The 17,157-nt window shown below is 37.2% G+C and overlaps 2 protein-coding genes across 2 annotated transcripts; both read left to right on the top strand.

Annotated features, from left to right (window-relative positions):
• The first annotated feature begins 2,601 nt into the window (after positions 1–2,601).
• LOC147761026 (FMRFamide receptor-like) lies at positions 2,602–4,714 on the top strand. The gene has a single exon (XM_087015821.1). The coding sequence runs from the start codon at positions 3,178–3,180 to the stop codon at positions 4,246–4,248; it is 1,071 nt and encodes a 356-aa protein (XP_086871947.1). The 5' UTR covers positions 2,602–3,177; the 3' UTR covers positions 4,249–4,714.
• Positions 4,715–6,188: 1,474 nt separating this feature from the next.
• On the top strand, positions 6,189–14,922 carry LOC147761025 (uncharacterized). Its single transcript, XM_087015851.1, has 5 exons — positions 6,189–6,635; positions 7,378–7,575; positions 13,784–13,916; positions 14,265–14,304; positions 14,560–14,922. Exons 1-5 carry the CDS (start codon positions 6,569–6,571, stop codon positions 14,902–14,904), a joined length of 783 nt encoding a protein of 260 aa, XP_086871977.1. The 5' UTR covers positions 6,189–6,568; the 3' UTR covers positions 14,905–14,922.
• The last annotated feature ends 2,235 nt before the right edge of the window (positions 14,923–17,157 follow it).

Below are 17,157 nucleotides of genomic sequence, written 5' to 3'. Positions count from 1 at the left end.
GAGTGGATGTACCTTACAAGCCTCACGTAATGCACCAGTCAATCTCTCCGTCTTGACATATACCTGTTGTTTACGGGTGTGACAGTAATGTTTATGGGCAGGTGAGAGTGAGAGGGGGCGTCATGCCCACGGTTGGCTAAGTATCAATGGGCCATTCAAATGCCCAGTCGTCTCCAGTCGGCACCGGGGACATCACCCAAACCATTTACTTGTTTTGTTGTCTGTTGGGTTGTTTTCGCCAAACAACAGCATATTGTTACATTTTATCTTATAACGCGAGGTTTTGTTTTTCTCCCCATATTTATCCCTGTCGTTACGGTGCTTGTCGCGTGTTCTGAAAATGGATTGTCCACAATTTCCTTTACTGCTGTCGCCATTATTACACAATTACAGAATTTCCTTTTGGAAGTTCCTTTGACTTTCATATTTAATTCAGAAAGTTCAGTCCCTCTCTCTATCTCGAAAAAAAATCTTCGTCGCTTTTTTTGTTTGAATTTAAAAGCCCAGTGCCAGAATATAATAGAAAACAATAACCAGGCAAATTATACAGAATGACTTTTCTTCCCTATGAGTAATTGCAAACCAGTCAATCTTATCATCATGCCGGGTATCACGGAAAATTTGTACGTTGTCGTGTTTGATGCGATCAACATTTTCAAAGTCGATGCCCTTTTTTCACTCCAAAACAATTCTACTTTTCACAACGTTTGGTCATGCAAAGGGTCTTTTGAAATCGAGTAACGCACGCTTTCGGCGTTCAACAGTTTTGTGGGAAAGTTAGGATTCGAAAGTTTACATGGCAAAGATAAAGATAAAGTTGCGGTCGCCGGGCAAATTAAAACGGATGCTTAACGGCACTTTAATGTCACCAATGGATTTCATCAACTTAAACGTCACCTAAATTATGGTATAGTCCGTATCTATAGTCAATATAATATAATATAATATAATATAATATAATATAATATAATATAATATAATATAATTAGACTAAAGGGATAATCACAACCTCCATATAGGTGTCCAAAACTTGCAAATACAACACTGTACAAGCACATGTTAGTATACAAATACACAGCGTACAGTCGAGGACGACCCTTTCCCTTGCAGATGTTTTCATAAAGATCGGAAGTAAAAGTGTAAAGCGTTGGTTCCTGTCAGATGTTACACTGTACACTAAGGGTGCTTTCCCAGAGATTTAGATCGATCTAAAGATTAAGATTTAGATCGACCTAACTCCCTGGGGGTTCACGCTAAATTGCAGTCAGCCGAGCGGGCACCATAGTTAATTACCCCCTTACAGCTTTTTGTAGGCGGGACAGACGCTTAAGCCGCCAAGCTGACAGTAATCTAGTGAGACTCCCCACAGGGATAGACCGATCAAAAAATCTATGGAAATGGGGTGTAAGTGTTTCCTCATTTCAGAGGATGCACATCCAAGTACTGACTAACACATGTCACAATAGCCTTTGGTGCTAATTACCATGATAATTAGACCTTATATATTCTAGACCTTATATGCTCAAACAGGTTTAAGGTGTGTACGCGTGAATGTGTGTGTTTGTGTGTGTGTTTGTTTGTGTGTGTTTGTGTGTGTTTAGGGCACTACTTGTATGTTTGTTTCTTTATATATGCACAGACAGGTCTTTTGCTATTGTTAATTGCTTTTCACGATATTAATTATCTTTTGTAAACTAAAAAACTGAAACAAATACAGTATATGGTGACACAATGCCGTTTTCCTTTTTTTCTTTTTCGTTTGTAATATATATTTTGAATATTCGATAATATTTAGCTGAGTTTCCAACTTCAACGTTTTCCAGGTCCATTATTATCTTGTCACACGCAGAGTGAACTGATGGTGTCTGCACATGAACTAACTTTTTACCATTTTAATATCTTATCTAGCATGTGTCATTTTGCGGTATGAAGTCTTCACTGCCGCAGATTGCGTTAATGGCGATTGAGTCATCTCTCCTATCACAACTGTCAACTAATAACCCTGAATGTGTACTTGCAGGCACACAGTTAGGGATAGAGCTCTACATACATGTGCAGCAGCCATTAAGATTTTCTTGAAAAATTCGACACGACAATTTTTTCCTTAATGACCAGAGTGCCCCATATCCAAAACCATCAAATATAAAACACCATTTTTTAAGTTGTAAGTTTTAAGTATTTGAGTCTGTTATATTATTGAGATGAGATTGGTGAATGTCGCTGGTGTCGGTAAAGTAGGAAACGGGTTTATATATCTAAAATGTCTCAACGGCTTTATAGGGCATACAATGTATATAAAAATTGGTGACAAACCTAGGTGACAAAACTTCACAGGAACTCAAATTTGTTTATTATATATGCTGCAAGGCTCTCTGTAAACCTTTGAAAGTTAGTTTGAGTGTCTAAAGCTCGGGTTATTGGACGGGCGAGACGCACGATCAAGGAATGTGTTAGTGGCACCAGAATGGACCGGCCTCACCTGCCACAGTTTTGTATATGTCTTTACATTAGATTCACCTGCTGTCAGGATTGATGACGGGAATACGGGAGAGGGTTGTTTCATTATGATGTTGAAGGACAGAAACAATATGGCCGTGATTTTTATCGTGTGCAATCAATTTTCGGTGTTTTTCTAAATCTGAAGAACTACAAGTGCCCTAGCTGCATGACATCCATCCCTTTAGTTTAAGAACAAACCTATTCCGTTTCGACGTGTGTGACGTCATCATGAGAGATTCTATGGCGTTAAGTGGACTTAACGGCCTATACCAATCAAGTTTGATCATTTGTTTATTACTGTGTCACAAAAGGAATTAGTAATTGTTACCTTGTGATGTGTGGAAACTGTTGAGTACGCATGCGCATCACTTGATCCGGTCGATAATAAAGATCACAAACTAACAGGCAATTTTCATTTACAGACAATTAGGTTGGCATAGAAATTCACACTCATTTCATCATTGGTTCATCTAGGGTTGTTCATTATTTCCTTTCTATTTTTGGAATACTGTTTTGTGTAATCTCCACATTTGTACTGAGGACTGATAGGGCAAAGCAACCACATGTTATCTGGCCTCGGGTGTATGCATATTTACGAGGTTTAAGGCCGTCTGCCACTTCAGCCGTATATATATATATATATATCCAGATTTTGACAAAAAATATTGGATTTTTGAAATGGAGACCGCCAATTTTTCCATCGGAGAGTGGTCCACTAAAGTTAACAAGTCCTTCGTCATTGAAATATTGACTAATGCCACCTATTACACCGACGACACAACCGCCGTTGTTACGCCGTATTCGGTCTGGGTTATTACATTCGTCTGCGTTCTTGGAGTAATTGGAAACACTCTGGCAGTTGCCGTGTTTGTGAAATCAAAATCGAAATCCGTTACCATCTGGCTACTGGAAGCTCTGGCCATTCTCGACAACTTGCTCCTTTGCCTGATGTTATGTATGTCACTACTGTTGCTGATTAGGAACCATTCAACGTTGTCCGCGGAGCAGGCAAATTTGGTGACGACGGTTTTCAGCAAAACAGCCCCGTTTTTGAACACGGTCCGAACTGCGTCAATATGGATGACAGTCGTCGTGGCTCTTGACCGTTACATTCTCCTTTGTCTTGCTCTAAAAGCAAATGCCCTTCGCACCATGAGGCGAACAAGAATTGCCGTTAGCCTGGTCGTTTGTTCAGCCGTTCTTTACAATGTTCCTCAGTACCTTAAACTGGTGAGAGTTGACCAAGATAAAACAAACACAACAGACTTGTTTCTGTATTTGAAAAAGCATCACGACTCGTTTCATATCGGTTATGTTTTAGCAGCAAATATCGTCGTGAACATCCTCCTTCCTCTCACGATCATGGCGTACACCACAGTGCGGATTATTGGGGAAGTCCATAAAATGAGACAGAGAGCTCGGCAAATGGGCCAGGAAGTGCCTAACAATGATGGCGAACAGATGACCAAAATGGCCGTCGCCGTGGTGATCACTTTTATGTGCTGTCATACCCCAATGCTCTTGTATCGAATTCTAGATTTGGCATACATGGGCAAGGCTAAAACTCCGCCGCCACTAATGTCACACTTAGCAACGGTTACTAACGTTACGTTTGTACTCAATTCAACCATCAATTTTGCCATATATTTTGTTTCTAGTAAAAAATTCAGAAATGGGTTACAGAAACTATGCGGATATGAATATTCTGAAATAGCAACTTCGCAGGTCACTTATGATACTGAAATGTAGCACGTAAAAATAGACATATGCTCCAAGGTAGGCCTATATATCCGATGCATTCTGCAGATGCAAAGATATGTGTGAATAACTCATACGACTTGTTGTAACATTGAAACATTTTCTTTCTTCCAAACTGCTACATGTAATAGTAGTAATAATCAGGGGAGAATGACAAACTCGGCCAAAGCATTTATGAATATAACTTTTGATTCAAATGGATGACTTTTTAAATGTTTTTTGTGTATGATTTTGAGACAATGTGTGCAAATGAATTTTAATTGATGCTAATTTTTTCTTTTATACGAACTTTCGTTTCAATTTTCAGGAAAATAAATGTACCGTGAAAAGATAATTATGTCATATTCATCAATGTCCGCTTTGAGACATATATGATAACCGAAACGAATGGTAGTGAAAGTTAATAGTTTCTCATCTTGTTTTGTTCTATGATGCTTCACTGATACACACCAAAATCTTTGTTCGCAAACTTTTCGTCGTTTCTTTCCGTGTCACAATGAACCCGTTGAAATGGAACCTGTGAAAATAACGAGGAATTTTTTTTAATCTGCAATTTTTTCTGGGGAAAGATTAAAAACTATTTTGATACCTTATCGACGCATTTTTACATTTATTTTGTAAAAAAGAAAAAAAAAGACTGTTTTCGAACAATAGGCTGGTCTCATGTAAAAACATTTTCTACCCATTTTACCCATTAATCCTCATTTGGAAACCTATTAATTTATAGCAATAATCGGTAATGGCCTTTACAATAATGACCGTGCCTGTGTTGTGAGACGTTATTTTGTATAATTGGTCTCCTGGTAAACGTTTGGCGATTGGCAGACATTTTGCAAATGGGTTTCGAACCTAGTTCGCCCGCGTTGGACTGCATGCTGTTTGCCTCAACAATCTGAACATTTGATTTGATGCTTACAGCATGAAACGAAGATTATCAAACCCTTATACCTTTCTTAAGTTACTAGTATTATAGTTTAGAGAGTCAATAGGCGTTTCATTGGAAAAGCATGAGAAGTATGAAAAAAATCTGTTCGTGATCTTAAAGTGACCATATTATTCTGGACATGCACACAGATAGACAAACGGACGGTCAGACAGACACACAGACAGACAAGACGGTCAGACAGACAAACCGCAAATTGGAGGCATTACGGATCGTTCCTGTTCATATCCACTCTTCTGGAATGATAATGTCCAGATTCTGGTGACCTTATTGTCATTATGTCTACTGATGGTTAGTAATAAAGCATATCCCTTTGTAGTTTGTGCATCAGCGTTCATTAGGGGTTTATTGTTTAGCCGCAAGTGGTAATGGACCTTCTAGTAATTGCTCTGTCTGAAACACTATTTGATTTGTATTTTCCTCAAATGGATTACCTTTCATCTGAGGTCACAGGACAAGTTTTGCAACAAGAAAATAATGTATCTATCCAACTTCTTGATCTATCAAGTTTTTTTTTTTTACTTAACAACGCTGAAAAGAATTTTTCACTGCATTTCGTTTATAAAACATGCAGAGTTTCTTTATCAATATCCATGGTATTTTGAAGATCGTTTTTTTTACCTTGAAACCATCAGCGACAGCGTTTTTTTTTTTTTCAATCGCATTTTTTTCTCATAAAAGTTTTAAATATCTGTGTGAAAGTTAAAACACCACACGCCAAAGTGGATCTTTTATAATTCTTAGGTTATTGTGTGTTATCCGTTTAAAGTCATTTCAAACTTTAATTCTTTAAAACAATTAGTTGTACAAGTTGTGTGTGCTAGAAAAGACTGTGTTAAAGATAACCATCGACTAAGCATAGTAGACCAGTTAAGAGAATTCAGAATAGTGAAACAGCAGCTCACATTAGCTTACATACATGTAGCAAATTTGACATAACGAGGTGAATTGTTTACCACTTTTGGAACTGCACGATCTGTTCGAACATGCCAACTGCATGATTACACATTTCCTTACATATATAGTTTTTGTCATTTCTTTCACCAAAATGCACCAATGAGTCATTCTTAAAATGTGTCTGCGTTCGACGATGACACAGAAGATCGGAAAATATACAGAGTCGGGGCATATAGAAAACGGGTAAGACGTAACATAGCGCTTTTTTTCATAACAGGACAACTTACTGTAAAAGTACACCCCTAAAAGCTATAATTAGGATGCGTGTCATCTCTTCTACGATTTCTCACCCTGACTAGTCTGTGATCTAGTTTTAAAAGGAAGTGTTACATGTACATCCACAATATATATATATATATCGTTACCATACTGCAGACTGTCATTTAAAACTGATATATCTTAAAGAACAGTATGGACATGATATATACAGTGCCACTCAGTTTTATTTTGCTTTGGGTGACGTGTAGTGGAAATTGGGGTGAGTATATTTAAGCTAAGCCAATATTCATTGCATCTCTATGTAATAGTAAACTTGATGTGGGACTACCGATAAATGCACAGTGCAGAAACTATGGCCCCTGTTTCATCGGGCTTGCGGTCGGATTAAAATTTTTTTTAACTGTCTACTAATTCTAAGGTTGGAATCTGACAATATTTAACGGTCATCATCGAATTCATACACCAATCCTAATGAGCTTTATATATTGCCTTCATATTTGTTATATATTTGTGAAAGCGGGCCAAAATTCTTTCGTGGCAAGCCCAGTGTAAAGGGCACTATATAAATTTATCATTGTGTTCCATGTACCTGAAGCAGCTATATTATCCATAGACTCAGTCACACCGAAATGTGACTTTTTTTTAGTTTCTTTTACAGACTAACGTAATATAAATACAGTCATTATTTATCGACGTATTTCATATAAATTCTAGAGTCCATGAGCAATTCTCGTACAGAAGTATCAGAAAAATGTGAAAGATCCATATGTGTTACACAAAACCGCATGAAAAAACAAAACCATATGAAATCCGCATGAAAAAAAAAAAACATAACCAAAATCATGAAACACACAACTGGCTGCAGGGAGGCCGGTGGTCCTCCTATTCTGTCGCACGTGCACCTGCTCAATTTGGTTCAGTTTGAAAAATACACAAGGTATAATTTCACAAGGTGAAAACTGAATTTATCATTTTATTGGAATAATTTTTTTTCCTTTTAGCTCCGCCACAGGTACATGTATGTTACCGTTGCTCTTACACAAGACAAAAGCCACTATGTGCTCCAAAATACGCAATGTGCTTCTTCTCAGAAGACTGTGGGGTCACATACTGTCAATGCAGAAAATACCAGAATAGGTGCCGAAAGTTTAACAAGTGCTCTAATTGCACTGGTAATGTGATGAAGAATTCTGCCACAGGTAGGTTACTACAAAAAAAAAATATATATATATATAAAAAAAAAAAAGCAACATTCTTCGTTGACATCGTACATTTATTTCCACTGAGCATTGCAATGTTCTAAATTGTCGATCATAGAGATTTTTTTTCTCATCTTGCTTTGATCATAGATTTCTTGTGAACCTGTTGAAAGTGGTTAGGATTAGGGCTTATCAGTTGAGGCTGTCACTGCAAACAGTCCTATTAACGTTCAAAAAAAAAAAAAATGATGGGCATGGAATGCTCTCCAAACGTAGACTTAGACCCCATTCACACAGATTTTAGATCGATCTATTCCTGTGGGGAGTCTCACTACATTACTGTCAGCTTAGGCTTCGTTCACATGAAAAGTCTATTTTCTAAAAATCTGTTTTCTATTCGCGGTATCTTGTAATCACGGTCTGTGCCCTGAATACCCCGAGGCGTAATTACTGGCAGCGCGTGCCAGTTACTTCCAAAGCTGTAATTAATTCTCGGCTGCGCTCGTAGTGATCACAAGATACCGCGAATAGAAAATAGGTTTTTAGAAAATAGATTTTTCATGTGAACGGAGTCTTAGTCTTTTGAAATGTCTGTCCCGCCTACTAAAAGCTGTAAGGGGGTAATTAACTGTCGTGCCCGCTCGGCTGACTGCAATTTAACGTGAACTCCCAGGGAATTAGGTCGATCCGGATGGCTCATCTAAATCTCTGGGAATGCACTCTTAGAGACCATTCCCACAGATATTTAGATCGATCTATCCCCCTGGGGAGTCTCACTAGATTGCACTAGATTGCCTGATCGGCTTAAATGTCTGTCCCGCCTACTAAAAGCTGTAAGGGGGTAATTAACTTTTGTGCGCGCTCGGCTCTCGGAAGCTGACAGCAATTTAGCGTGAACCCCCAGATGGATCGATGTAAATCTGTTTGAACCCATTCTTACACGGCACCACTTGCGATATTCTCCCGCACACAACCTTCCGACAGACGTTCCCAACACGTTACAGTGTAATCAGTTTAATTATCTGGCACGCCCCCTTGAGAAATTTGGGGGAAATTGACTATCAGGTTGAGTGGGAGTGCCAGACATTTAAGCCGCTTCAGCCGAATGCAATTTAGCGAGAATCCCTGCAGTGTTAAATCGATCCAGCTAGTACGATGAGTTTATGGGAACGCTCCCTATTTCGACCATCGATAGTAGCCTATAAGGTAAAACAAAAATCTTGGTTGAACAGCAAAGGCAACGCCATTCCAGTATTGAATGACAGAACAGGTTTTGATACCTGTGGACCACTGCAGTCTCCTTGGGTGAGACCATTGTCGTGTCCGACATAAAGATATCTTATGAGGCCATATGATGCAACGTCTTGTGGTCCAATAGTTGTGGATAATGTGGCGGCCACTTTGTATGACGCCGATGAAAAGAAATTAATTATACAATTATAAGTAATTAAAGTATGTGTGCATCGACCATAGATAACAAATTAGTATATATAAGCAATGAGAACTGATACGTAGAGGGAATAGGAGACAAGAAGAGAAAAGGAGATTGCGACGGAGTACGGAACAGACGCAGTTTCGGAGAGTAAGGATTTGGAGACTTCACTTAGAATATCAGGCCTACCCAACTACCAGACTCGGCAAATAAGGATCCTGAATTAACCGGTATATCGGACCACACTACCCGATTTCAAGGTGTGTGTCAGATCGCATTTCGGAGTATCAGTCAGAACACCGACAGGATGAGCCCATGGCACGCTCGGCTGTCACCTTGATTGGATAGTACACGATTGTCGTAAAACCGCTATATAATTTTAAAACCGGGAGCATAAATTTGAAAACCACCTAGAACAACCTGAGACTGCCACATTAATCTAATACAATGCAAAAAGCCCTATCAAAAGTTGTTAAAGCATTCAAACCGAATGTCGTAAAGTCTCCATATACCCCCATAGAGACAATAAAACCGAGTACTCTAAAGTAAGAGTGCAGTCTAAGTGTTGTTCCAGGTGGTTTTCAAATTTATGCACCCGGTTTTAAAATCATATAGCGATTTTACGACAATCGTTTACTATCCAATCAAGGTGACAGCCGAGCGTGGATGAGCCCGCGGTCGTCCTACAAAATTTGTTCTGGGGTATGATACTCCAAAATGCGATTTGACACACACCTTGAAAATGGGTAGTGTGGTCCGATATACCGGTTAATTCAGGAGCCTTATGTGCCGAGTCTGTTAGTTGGGTAGGCCTGAATTTGTAGATACCGAGCATTGACGAATGAATCGTTTAACTGGTCATTATGTGGACTTGGGTTCTCTTTGCGCGGCCTTACGTAAATCTGACACGAGGCGTGGAATCTCTAGATTGCGTTATCCACTAAGTAAGCCAAAAAACGCAATGTCCTATTTCGAGCCCATGCTTGAATTGAGCGTACAAAAATTATGTAAGTTTAGGCCATTCATTCCATATGTATGAAAAGGTTCATTACACCATGTACAAGTATTGATTATAATTAATGCCATGGGGATAGGTGACAGATCCAAAAGAAGCTCGCACCCCGTTCATCATTCTGAAAAAACACATTGTTGATCTCATATCTTCCTGGGAGGTATACAGCACAAGCTGCTACAGTATAGCGCTCAAAGTTTACCATAGTCAAAAAGGAGGGCGTTCGAAATTAATTTTACAGCTAGTCGAGGACACCAAGGGAAACCAACCTAAATACCACTTTTAAAACATTAAAATTACATCATTCCATATCACTAAACCCGCTTTCTGGCCTTGTAGTACAAGACGTCCTATATTATACATTTGGAAACAGCATAGCATACGGTTTATTCATTAACCTCCTCATTGTATGCAATAACCAGTTGGTCTAATACCATGGCCAGGTCTTAATTTCCTGCTTTTTTTATACGCTTAATGCTTGGCTAGGAGAAAGCAGTGACCGCATTTTCTGGTGAATTTTTTAAGCGTGACCCGCCGTGGGAGACGATCGGAGGCGAGAACTCTGCCAGCTGAGTCAGCTGAGACATCCGGTCCAGTAACACCCGTGAACTATTCGCGAACAGATTTTTCTACCATTATGTCCTGACACATCTTCGGAGAATTTTGAGAAAAATTAAGGCCTTAGTTTATTAGACATCAGTAAGATTCCCACCTACTACGCCAGGACCTGCTAGTCGGTCAAAACTATTACGTATCAGCCGCAATACTATTATAACGACGACGACGTTCTGGAGTCTTCAATCATTTATTCAATTAATTACACGCTTGATCGATATGGAAAATTAGAGTATAAATACTTGTAAAATTGTATGAAAAGTGCGTGGTGAAGAAATGATTGAAGACTCCAGAACGTCGTCGTCGTTATAAGAGTATTGTTGTAGTAGTTGTTCTTTTCATTGTTTATGGTGTGATTTCCAGCAACTTTCCATTCTCATGTTGACTTTACCACAGAACATTCCCTTATCAGGCAATGTCTAAGAGCCTTGTTTTCAACTAAAATTATCAAAAATACTATTTGAATTACTCATACTTGTATCATATCCAAAACTCAGTTATCATATAAACAATTGGTCAAAATTGAAATCTATTATGAAATTAACCAATCAAATTAACTGTTACTGACTTTGACCTTTTCCATCCTTTTCTGACAATAAAAACATGTTCTACACTTGTTGATTCTTGATGAAACTTACACTCAATACCACTTTAACTTTTCATCTATTTGATTTCCCTTTTGTTACTAATTGTAATTAGTGTAAGCGTAAGTCATTAACTTTACAACATACACCCTTTCTTCAAAGTAATTCGTCCTCGAATCCTAAAATTTTACAACATACACTCCTTTTTAAATTTTTTTGAAGCAAAGCAAATATCGAATAACATCAAATTCGCTGATCATTTAATCATAAACTCGTCATATTACCTTAATGAAGTAAAAATATACCTGACATAAATCTGTTTCATGCATTAATGTTCAATGTATGTACAAATAGGACATTGTGTCATGGTAAGAACACAATTACCGTCAGTTATTATTTTAAGAATAAGTCGTCGAAATCTTTTATATGATATATCCTTATCCTTATTCAGTAGCGATTCATTATAATATTTAACGGCAATGTTTAAAAGTCGTAGCAATAATATGCTAACTTTGACTAAATCAGTAACATTTTATGCATAATATATTGCTTGAATAATACATTTACCAATACCTGATGGTATTTGATGCAACATATAAACTATGTAATCTTCTGATATCATCATATAATTAGCAGAACCAATTAACTTTACAAAGTCCATTTGTTTATCAATTCGGAAGATAAATTTATCTGAAAACTAGGTTTAAAATACAATTAATTTATATATATTGAATGTTTACATAAATTCTCAAAAAGGTTGAAATGATAAATTGACAATTCTGTAATCTATGTAAATTTTATATACTAATTCGTCAGAATCTAAAAAAAAAATAGAACATATTATAATTCATTCTAAGTGCTTAACAGATGCTAAATACTTATATTAAATACTTAACAATGGAGATAAAATAAAATATACTAATTATAATATTTACATTTTACATAATATATCATAGCTAACGAAAATCAATATCTTACGGCTAAAATAAAATCGTGAATAATTTTTTGTAATACGTTTTATAATATTACATGATAATAATTATTGTCAAGACTAAAACCATAAATGACTTTGTGCATGTCGCAAATCATTAACATGATAATTAATACATATATCAGTCTTTGAAATATCAAAGTAACAATCAAAAAAATTCAATATTAAAGTCATGGAAATGACATGTTGTGTGTTGTATACACATCTTGTAATAGTAGTTCGCTTGCAAAGATCATTGTACTGTATAACCAGACAAGAGTAGCAAGTCAAGTCTTGTTCAAAATCAATCTGCATTGTGCTCAAATGTCTCGAACTGAACATAGAAAAGTGCATTCGCATGTTTAATACACAAAAAACGCATTATATTCGCTTTTGAGTAATCTCCTTAGGCGAAATGCTGTAAACATTTTCAACGGGATAGCTTCTTTCAAAGTAATGGTCTTTCCATTTAAGAGGTTTATAACTTGAAAACCATGCCAATTTATCAGTAGATATGGTCTATAAATTCCTTCAACTCTTAAAATATCAAAAGAAAAATGATCACTTTGAAAAACCCAGTATTTTGGACAAGCTGATAGATTTTTGATTGGAATTGATATGCAATGTTCATTGTTAGAAATCTCCAAAACTGAAGTTTTTCTTTTTGATTTAAAATATCTTCTCCAGATTTGTTCCAAGATGAAAATCAAAATAATAATAGTAATTACAATCTGCAATATCAAAATAATAAATGTTGTTGGATCTGTGGAAATCAGTTCCTTCGGGTTACTATTTGGCTTTGTTGTGGTATCTAATGACCAATACGAAATAGTTGGAAAAACATCGTTACCACGTGTCTTTTTCATTAAGCCACTATTAGTACAATCGCCTGACTTTGATATCTAGGCCAATTGTTATCATGATCAATAAGCCCAATAACCTTAATGAAATCCAAACCATTATCTGAGATAAATACTAAAATAGCATCTGCCATTGAAAAATAGATTTGCTCTTGTCTTTTTGATGCATGGGTCATTTTATGTAGGCTCAAATGATCAATGGAATATGAAAGAAAACGGGAAAAGTTGTGCTGCAATAATTGTAGAAGATTCGATTTCGTATTTAAAGATGCATACAAAGTCAATTTTTTGTCACAAAAACCAACCAAATGCCAGCATATAGTTTCAAGTAGTATAACTAAGAGAATTACCAAAAGGCATTGTTTAATTTTTTCCGAAAATGATGTTTAAACGGATTTTTCTACTAGCATTCTATGCTGTATGTTAATGGGGCAGAAAAGTAGGTCACGAAAGAAGGTTAATTTTCCGACCAAAAAGTTAAAGAAAGGAGCAGTCGAGAGCTTTTTTATGGCTGATCAAGTGATCAGTTCAGTTTATCCCTTGGCTTGTTGAATTTATTTGAGTCATATAAGAAACTACATGTAGTAGAAGTGGTTTACATGTGTTACTGGGAATCCACGCTCCACCGAATAAATCGTTACTTCCAATTTTGGAAATTTGTTCCGGTGAATAAAAGTACTGTAGTAGGCCTAAACCTGTATTCTGTAATATATGTTGTATATTTTTGCCCTCCAGATGTACCCAGTTTGTCGGCAGTTGGCAGACCTACTTCCGCCTTCCCGCACGCCGGCGAAATCGCTGGGTGTGTGATTGGTGGTGTGTTGATTGCAGTAGCTGTGATATATGTTATTTACGACTGCAGGCAAAGGTGCGTGCACAATATTCAATTACATATGAAGTCAAGTCTTTGTCACTTAACTGGACCAAATGCCACCATATAGCTTGATATAGCATAATTCTATCTAATTGGCCTATATTTAACCCTTGGCTGTTTTCAAGTTTTATTTTGATATTCATGCTATTGTAGTGCAGCAGCCTAATGTTCAGACATCACTAGATTATTAAGCGGACTTTTACGAACTGATAGATAGTTGAAGTTTACAACCAAATATTTGAAGAAGGTGAATCATTTTAAGTTGAGAGCTAGTTTTCATTAGAAGAAACATAAAAGAAGTGAATATCCATCAAATAAACTGTTATTCAAATTGATTTTCAGAAAACATCAGAATGATCCAAATGTTCCAGGTTCAAATCTGGTAGGCGACATAGCTGTTTCAATATCATACTAAGCATGCGCTTTTATCCTTTTCCCTCCCAATAAATGCATCAACATTAAAGTCCCTAGAAACCGCATAAGCAATACTTTAAAGCATTTGGAATGCGTATTCCCGAAGTGTAGTTTGCAATATTTCCAAACTAGCAGCCAGAGACCAGGGTCAGTCAGAGTCAGGTCATCTGGTTTTCTTATTTATAAAGCAATTTGGATCATATTGCCTTGACGTCCGTTTCAGAATGACTCCGAGACAAACGGCAACAGAGTCGATGATCGTGGCTCGCAAAACAATCCTCTGTGTACATATAGATCAGGACATCCGGGCATTGAGTTCTCTGGCCCTTACCGTGCTCTAGGCGAGACCTGTCGAGATGCGACTCAAATCTACACGCCACTAGCGATCGATGACCGAGAGAACGGTGGGATCAGAGGCGAAATTGAAGATACTTACACCCCTTTCTTGGACGCCGATGTTAGATACGCTCTTCCTGGGGCGCAGAATCGCAGAATGAATGGCACTGGAAATGACCTACGTCCCAGTGATGTGTCCAGCCACGAATACTTAAATTTTGTTGTCTGGTAAGGAGGAGTAGAACATCGGAGCGGAACGGAGCGTGGGGGGGGGGGTTGGGGGGGGGGCGGGGGGGGGCACCTGAAATTACGGGATTTTGTAAACTTACGTAACAGTATAGAGTGGGGTTTATTAAAAATGTAAGGACGCTGTTAAGTCAGAATTACATTGCATTAGTTGAGAAAGGATGTTTTTTTTTTGCACGCGGACATTGCGCATCCTTAGGTTTAGAGCGCAACATAAATATTTCGCATTAAAATTGTTTTCTATATGTTTTTTCCTAGACATTTTTTATGTTATTGATTTTAATGGTGGGATAAACATTTTTCTTCTGTTACATCGTGCTACATGGGCGAGTGTACTTTAGTTTGGATCATTTTAGACGAACGCATTCATATGTAAGGTTTCCAGAATCTATATGTATGTTGCAATGGGCATCAACAGTCAATGCGCGTTTGCTGTTTGCTAAAATCATAATTCCCTGCTAAAATTAAGTGGAAACCTGTCAAATGTCAAGGCACGTTTTCATTGTTAATGTATAAACTTTAAAGAGATAACTGTGCCAAAATCCGCTCATAGCTTAGCGTAGTTTAGAATGTATGTATGGAGTTAACGCCCGATGAATGGTGGCATCCTGTAAAAGAAACTAGTTCTAGAAAATACCACATTCCTTGCATATGTAAAGTAAACAGCCCACAGTGATTGGATAGTGTTAGATATTTTGTATTATTAGTGCCACCCAGTTATGTCTGTCTACATAGTTCAGTATTTACATTTAAAGAAACTTTAAGAGGTACTTAAGGTGAGCTTTGAAACACGTGTTCTAAAACTTGATTGTACATTTATTGGCAGGGCGCAACAAGCACAATCTCCTCCGTAGCATTAGTTTTTACCTGTAAAGTATTAAAGTACGTACAATGCTTTATTAAGGTTATGCTTTATTACAGACAAGGAACTTTGGTTGTAGTCCAGCGTCAAGTTTAAGGGTTTAAGAGGCCAAACGTTCATGTAAGATTAAACAACAGAACCTATGTTATTACTAATGTATAAAGTTACTTTACAGTTATGATAAGATTAAAAGTTCTGGTTTGCATTTGGTAATTATAAGAACTGTACAGAAATAAGTGTATGTAATTAAGTAGTTGCTGTTTCACTTATTGTTTATTTTCAGCAACGACACTTGTAGCAATAATTAAGCCAAAAGTCAATAAAGAAGTTTAATGCTGTTACAGACGCATTCAGATTCAGACATCATACACCAGCTGGGTTGGTCCAAGTCTGCGGGGGATTCTTTCTAAGTGGAATCAGTGGGAATATCATAAAAATGAAATTCTTTGAGTGTTCCGATTAAAATGTACTGACATGAAAGCTCATTTTTTTGGTCTTCTCTGAAGAAGTCCCTTTCGTGCGAATCAGAGCTAAAGTGGAAGATGGTGATTTAATTTGGTGTTCATTTTAAGGGAAGCCATTGATGATTGTTCACTGAATATTTTGTTAGGTAAGATTTATCAGCATGGTCTCCATTGGTAAAAGCCAGATCAAGGTTGTAAGTCAGATTTTTAAAAGTTCTTAGCTATAAAGTGGTATTATCGAGAATATCAGAGTTTAATTTTGCATCTTTTCACCCATAACAGCCATCTATTTTTCCATTTTGTTGAAATTTGACAACGTGCCATTTATAATTCAATTCATGATTGCAAAATAGTTGTAGCCTGGGAAAAAAAATCACATCTTGTCTTCTCTAACGCAACCCGGAAACTGATTTTCTTGGGTTCATTCATTGGGCCTACATAATCTCATTTCTACCGCTGATCATTTGATATCAAGTCATCTTGTAAAATAAAAAAAAAGTCAAATGTGTTTATTTTTTGGCCATCTTAAAACGGATTGTCAAGTCTGGAAATCTTATACATTCATTCATTTATAAATATTACAGCATTACATGTAAGAAGCACGCCCAACTCTTGAGTCTTTTAAGGCACTTTATGAGAAGTTCGATCGTTCCTCGGCCCACAGTAAACATCGCAGTTATAATTTTTGCACGTTTTTATGTTCCTGAATATTCGTTACTGTGGACACCTCTCCCGTGGAGGTGACCCTCATTAAATTTTCACACCATTCAATTAATGTAATGCGTAGAAAATAAATAAATCCATTCCGCAAACATCACCCTCCCCTTCATCACTTAAGTAGTTCAGAAAACAGGCTATAAGCCTTTCAAGTTCTCAATTGCTATTTTACCAATACAAGTGAAGTTCACCTGTC

Source organism: Lingula anatina, chromosome 6 (genome assembly GCF_051362555.1).
Source record: "Lingula anatina isolate TDL-2025a chromosome 6, LinAna3.0, whole genome shotgun sequence".
Taxonomy (NCBI): Eukaryota; Metazoa; Brachiopoda; class Lingulata; order Lingulida; family Lingulidae; genus Lingula; species Lingula anatina.
The sequence above is the reverse complement of the archived record's forward strand: the minus strand, read 5'-3'. Positions and strand labels throughout refer to the sequence as shown.